The sequence below is a fragment of the Salmo salar genome, chromosome ssa09 (assembly GCF_905237065.1).
Source record: "Salmo salar chromosome ssa09, Ssal_v3.1, whole genome shotgun sequence".
NCBI lineage: Eukaryota > Metazoa > Chordata > Actinopteri > Salmoniformes > Salmonidae > Salmo > Salmo salar.
In genome coordinates this window covers 48,320,818-48,327,500 of record NC_059450.1, presented here as the reverse complement: position 1 = coordinate 48,327,500, position 6,683 = coordinate 48,320,818, and the positions used below count along the sequence as shown (strand labels likewise).

The window sequence follows — 6,683 nt, the reverse complement described above, 5'->3', positions numbered from 1 at the left end:
GGTTCATGAGCAGGACCAGACAACCAGGACAGAGGACAGGCAGGACAGGAGGAACTTTGGCCTCCGAATAGCAATTATTAGGCTAGCTAACATCACTGAAGATGTAGAATTGCATGTGACGGTTAGAACAGTCTGATCGATACACTAAAATGTGTGCCTTTATTTTATTTAACTAGACAAGTCAGTTAAGAACAAATTCTTATTTCTAATGACTGCCTTGTCAGATCAGGGGCAGAATGACAGATTGTTACCTTGTCAGCTCAGGGATGCGATCTTACAACCTTTCGGTTACTAGTCCAACGCTCTAACCACTAGGCCGCCCCTTATGTGCATAGTAATCTCAGTAGCTAAGGACTTCAGCTGAAGACTCCACTTCCAAGTTCAATTTTGTTACTCAGAAAAGTTGTAGTTTGAGTGCTACTCACCTCTGAGAAGTTGACAGCTAGAGGAATGGTTCCAGACACATAACATCCCACTAGCATAGCCAGGGACAGCAGGCTGATCGAAGTGAAGTCGTCCATAGACATAATTCAAGCTGTGCTTTGCTAGCAACAATTAGCCTGACTATTGGAAAGTGGTAGTTAGAGCGGTAAACTCAGACTAGTCTGAATCCAGAAACTGACTAGCTAGATAGGTTGGCAAGCTTGATTGCTAGACAGATAACGCCAACTGTAAAAAATAACACTAAATCAAAAGGCACCTCTCTTTTCCCAGTAGCACTGACTTTGGTGATAAATACTTTGTTGAGGGAAAATGTAACGAGATATGATTGTGATGTGTCGTCTCACCTAACTATCTTAAAACGAATTCATGAATTGTAAGTCGCTCTTGTATCAGAGCGTCTACTTAATGACTAAAATGTCAAACAAACAATGATCACAAAAATCGACTTCGCAGCAATGATAGCTAGCTAAAACTAGCTGCACCGAGGTCTGACAGCCATGTTGTCAGTTCCGCTATCTAGCTAGCTAAATAACTAAACGATTTAACGAGGCACCACGGTATTGACCTTGAACACGGTTGTTTATGCAATCGTGTCAATCTAGCAAATCTGATTCTTACTTTTGCAGAAATCTAACATCGTCCAGTAGTAGCTACTGTAACGTTAGTAAATTAGATGGTCTGCTAGGCTAACTATCTTCCATCACAAGTCTTGTTGCTTACAGTTGACACGTTGTCATCTCTAGAAAATGTATTGCCCATATCGTACTCTTCAATGTAGCTATTTGTTTAAAAAAAATTAGCAACACTAATTGCACTTAACTATTATTCTTTATAGCTATCTAGCTCAAAATGTTTCTGCCAAATGTAGCACTTCCGGGTAACGCTCCTCGTTCATGCCAAGTAAACGTGCCATGCGCACTGACAAAATCTGCTTTCTTCCTCTGTTTACTTTTCTTCACTGACTTTGTGGACCGACACGTCAGATGTTTCAAACATAAACCAATGTATTGCATGTATAAAAAAAGTACAACTGTTTTAGCTGGTTGGGGTTAATCTTTTCTTAGAACTAGTCAGATATGTCTTCTCTCTCTAACTCCCACTGCTGCAACTCTAAAATACAACTATACAAAAATATTATTTTATATATATATATATATATATATATATATATAGTAAAAAAAGCTTATTTAATCATATCATAATTTTATTTGGCCTTTATTCAACCAGGTAAGTCATTAGAACACATACTATTTTGCCATAACGACATGTACCCTTATGCCTCAAACACAGATGAATGGGTTGTTAAAATACTCTTTACATCAAAGCTCCCGAGTGGCGCAGCGGTCTAAGGCACTGGACCTCAGTGCTAGAGGCGTCACTACAGACACCCTGGTTCTAATACAGGCTGTATCACAACCTCCCAACCGTGATTGGGAGTCCCATAGGGCGGTGCACAATTGGGCCAGTGTTGTCCGGGTAAGGATGTGGCCAGGGTAGGCCGTCATTGTAAATAATCATTTGTTCTTCTACCCTCCAGGTATAGACCAGTATAGACCCCCTACTCTCCAGGTATAGACCCCTACCCTCCAGGTATAGACCAGTATAGACCCCTACCCTCCAGGTATAGACCCCTACTCTCCAGGTATAGACCATTATAACCCCTACCCTCCAGGTATAGACCCCTACCCTCCAGGTATAGACCCCTACCCTCCAGATATAGACCAGTTTAGACACCTACCCTCCAGGTATAGACCAGTATAGACCCCCCTCATGACCCCTACCCTCCAGGTATAACCATTTACTCCAGGTATAACACCCCGGGTGCAAGTACAGAACTCTCCCTTTCAAATCTAAGAGATCAGCTTCTGGTTTTGTGCCAACATCCATCAAACTCCTTAACTCTTGAAGTTTTGATTTGTATTTGTTTATACTGTATATGTATATACCCTGGGATTGCATAGAATGCTTCTAATCCTTTATACTGTAGCCTACATGTTCTAGTGTTCTATGTTGTTTTATCTTAAGTACCATTCATCACCACACATTATGTTCCCTCCCAGGAATAAAAGTTATTAGAATTGAATTGAAGATGGAGGTGGAACACATCTGTCTCTGTCTGCTGTGGGGCCTAACCCAGCTTACTCCTCCTACCTGATGGAAGATAAGGAACCGTGCCTCTATAATCATTGTGATGTCACTTCCTGACTCCTCCCTTGTTCGTGTAGCCTATTCACAGCCCGTGTGTTCCAGAACGGCCACCTCCTCTGTTACAACATAGAGTTTTTAGTTGTCACCCAGGGCCGGATACTGTAGCAGCAGCTGATATATTAGTCGCACATTACAAGACTAGTAAAACCTTTTCAGAGATACAAATTACATCTATATGATCATTTATTAAGTTGTCATCATGATCCTTGTGGTCTTCTTAGTCTGCTCTCTATATCTGCCATGGACCAAGGGTGAGGAGAATAGTGAGATGAGAGAGATTGATATTGGGAGATTGATATTGGACTGATGGTTTTCCCAGTGTTAAATACTTTTCCCTCTCTTCGTTCTGTTCTGTTCGTTTCCTTTCTCTCTTTCTCTTGCTGTTCCTCTCTCTCTCTTGCTCTCTTCCTCCCTCCCTCCCTCCTTCCCTCCCTCCCTCCCTCTATCTCTCTCAATTAAATTCAATTCAATGGGCTTCTCTCTCTCTCTCTCTCTTTCCAGGTTCCTCTGCACATATAGTTCACCAGTCTCCTCTGCTCTTATCAAGAACCATGGAAGCTCTGTTGATCAGGAGATCCACTGTTCACACTCTATCTTAAACTATGATCGCATGCTCTGGTACAAACAAGACTCAGTCTCCTCGTCTGAGTCTGCTCTTGGGTTTCCCTGTTCCACTCCGCGTAACAATGTGGACTGTAGATATGGGCTGGTGTTATGGACTGCAGAGAGAGCTAACATTAATAATATGCATGTCAATCTCTCATGGCTCAAAGTAGAGGAGAGATTGACTTCATCACTACTTGTTTTTTTAAGAAGTGTTGACATGTTGAATGTACCGAGCTGTCTGTACTAGCACACAGCTAGGACACCCATACATACCCCACAAGACATGCCACCCGAGGTCTTTTCATGACCTCCAAGTCCAGAACAGACTATGGGAGGCGCACAGTACTACGTGACTACATGACTACATGGAACTCCAGTACACATCAGGTAACTGATGCTAGCAGTAGAATCAGATTTAAAAAACATAAATAAAAATCTTATGGAACAGTGGGGAATGTGAAGAGACACACAAAGGTACAGACACACCCATACACACACTCACTGTCACAACGTCCACAGAAGGTGGCGCCTCTCCCCGGTCGGGCAGCGCTCAGCGGTAGTCGTCGCCGGCCAACGAACTGCCACCGATCCATGTTTCAGTGTCTGTTGGTTATGTCTGTTTTAGTTTGCACCTGTTCCTTGTTTGTCATTAGTGGGGGGGTATTTAGTTTGACTGTTGATTCGTTTGGGATTGTTTCGTGTTACGTTTATTGTAGTGGGCAGGATTTATGTATGTATTGGATTACGCAACGTATTTGGATAGGCATTAGGGTTGCCGGGCTGCGCCCCGTCTATTTGGAGTTTGGAGCTATTCTCCTTCCTTTTGTTGACTGTGCACCCCCTTGTCGCTGTATTCTCTCTTGGCTGTATTAAACGTTTGTTCAACAGACCTCAGTCTCCTGCGCCTGACTTACCCCTTTCCTGCTATCTTGGAGAACGTGACACTCACTCTGAACATGTACGTTGTACGGCGGTATTATACATTTTGTATTGTAGTGGTGTAATAATGTTATATGATGTGCTGTTTTATCTTTTGTTTTATATGTAATGTAAGTGCCTTAATGTGTTTAAACCCCAGGAAGAGTAGCTGCTGCCTTGACAGGAACTAATGGGGATCCATAATAAACCACAGGAAGAATAGCTGCTGCCTTGGCAGGAACTAATGGGGATCCATAATAAACCCCAGGAAGAGTAGCTGCTGCCTTGGCAGGAACTAATGGGGATCCATAATAAACCACAGGAAGAGTAGCTGCTGCCTTGGCAGGAACTAATGGGGATCCATAATAAACCCCAGGAAGAGTAGCTGCTGCCTTGGCAGGAACTAATGGGGATCCCTAATAATAAAAAATAAAAATATCCCCATATATATATATATATATATATAACATTCTTTTGGTTGCAAGAATTTTGTAAAATTATAATTGAGAAACTAAGTTTTTAATCCGGCGATTTGTGTATCAGTTCATAAACCGTGTGCCATGGAATCGGTACATCGAAAATGTCTTTCCAACTATTTTGCAATCTGTGTGGCACAACTACATTTTTTGTTCCTTAAATGAAACTGGTATACTTTATTTATCACAATTATCTTTAACCAATTATGGTCTTTAATGCAGGGCCGACAGACAAGTTCCTTACTTTTTCCCACTTCCACTTGCCTCTTCCATTTTTGCGGTAATGCTGCATTTAGTTGGTTGTAATTTTGGGTAGAGCAGACATTTCAATATATTTTTGTGTTACCTACATGTGTGACAACTCCACCAGTCCTATTTATGACATAATTTACGAAGATGTGTTTTTTTTTTATCCCAAAAATGTTTTTGATCAATTAGTATCTTTGAGTGTAACCATGTTCGTAATATTTGTTCTGTATTTTCTGGTGAATTAAACTGAACTTGGAACCAACTTGCTATGGCTTGTTTTAAAAATAGTGATATTTTGGAGATTATTTCATTTTCAAATAACTGAAAGTGAGAGGTTATAATCTGAATAAAGGGAAAAATGCCATTCTTGAACATGGGGTGTGTAATGGCTGTTCAATGGAGTAGTGCTCATCTTTGTAATTTAATGGAAAATTAGAACACTTTACAAATAAACAAAAGACAGCCAAACAGTTCTGTCAGGTAAGATAACTAAACAGAAATTAACCACCCACAAAACCCAAAGGAAAACAGGCTCCCTAAGTATGGCTCCCAATCAGCGACAACGATGTACAGCTGTCCCTGATTGAGAGCCATACCAGGCCAAAACAAAGAAATACCAAACATAGAAAAAAGGACATAGAATGTAACCACCCCCTGCCACGCCCTGACCAAACTACAATAACAAATAACCCCTTTTACTGGTCAGGACGTGACAGTATCCCCCCCCCAAAAGGTGCAGACCCCAAAATGCACCTCAAACAAAAAAACACAAAAACAACCCCAAACTAAAAGGGATCAACCATCAACGACGGTTCTTGTGCTCCCCCAACGGAGGTGGCTCAGGAGCAGGCGCAGACCCCGCTCCACCACTGGCTCACCCCACTTTGGTGGCGCCTCTAGAGCGGGGTCCCTCACCGCCGACGCCGGACAGGCGGGACGACTCTGGCTGCGCCGGACAGGCGGGCGACTCTGGCTGCGCCGGACAGGCGGGCGACTCTGGCTGCGCCGGACAGGCGGGCGACTCTGGCTGCGCCGGACAGGCGGGCGACTCTGGCTGCGCCGGACAGGCGGGCGACTCTGGCTGCGCCGGACTGGCGGGACTTTCAGTAGGCCTGGTTCTGGGCGTAGGCACAGGACGCACCAGGCTGGGGAGACATGCAGGAGGCCTGGCTCTGGGAGCAGGCACAGGATAGACCGGGTCTTGGAGACGCACTGGAGGTCTGGAGCGCACGGCCTTGTTACTGGTCAGGACATGACAGGGTGAGACATTCTTACAAATCTGCTAGAGAAGCAGTTTAAGTATAGCTTTTGTATGACTGAAGCCTTTAGGTGAGTATCACATTTTAAGGTATGACCCAGGTACAGAGAGTGTTGAAGAAACAAACGTTTATTCTTTAAACAGGGGCAGGCAATCGACAGATCAAGGCAGGCAGGGGTCAATAATCCAGAGATGGTGTAAGGCACCGGATCAGCAGGCGGGCTCAGGGTCAGGTCAGGCAGAGGTCGGTAATCCAGAGTAGTGGGGCAAAGGTACAGGATGAAAGGCAGGCTCAGGTTCAGGGCAGGCGAAACGATCAGAACCGGGAAACTAGAAAACAGGCACAAGGAACAGGCGGGAGCAGGGAAACAAATGCTGGTAAGTTCTACGAACAAAACGAACTGGCAACAGACAAACAGAGAACACAGATATAAATACACAGGGGATAACGGGGAAGATGGGCGACACATGGAGGGGGGTGGAGACAAGCTCCAAAGACAGGTGAAACAGGTCTAATGCTTCAA

The 6,683-nt window shown here is 43.8% G+C and overlaps 1 protein-coding gene and 1 gene segment (V, D, J or C); both read right to left on the bottom strand.

Moving 5' to 3' along the window:
• LOC106611442 (zinc transporter ZIP9-A) overlaps positions 1-1,381 on the bottom strand; it is a 17,709-nt gene extending 16,328 nt beyond the window's left edge. The window contains exon 1 of one of the 2 annotated variants that reach the window (XM_045723756.1): positions 426-1,381. In XM_045723756.1, coding sequence (XP_045579712.1) covers positions 426-527 — 102 coding nt within the window. In that variant the 5' untranslated portion in view covers positions 528-1,381. The remainder of the gene's footprint in view (positions 1-425) is intronic. The other variant, XM_045723757.1, reaches the window with a different exon arrangement.
• LOC123744629 (T-cell receptor beta-2 chain C region-like) overlaps positions 1-6,683 on the bottom strand; it is a 581,570-nt gene that overhangs the window by 170,691 nt on the left and 404,196 nt on the right.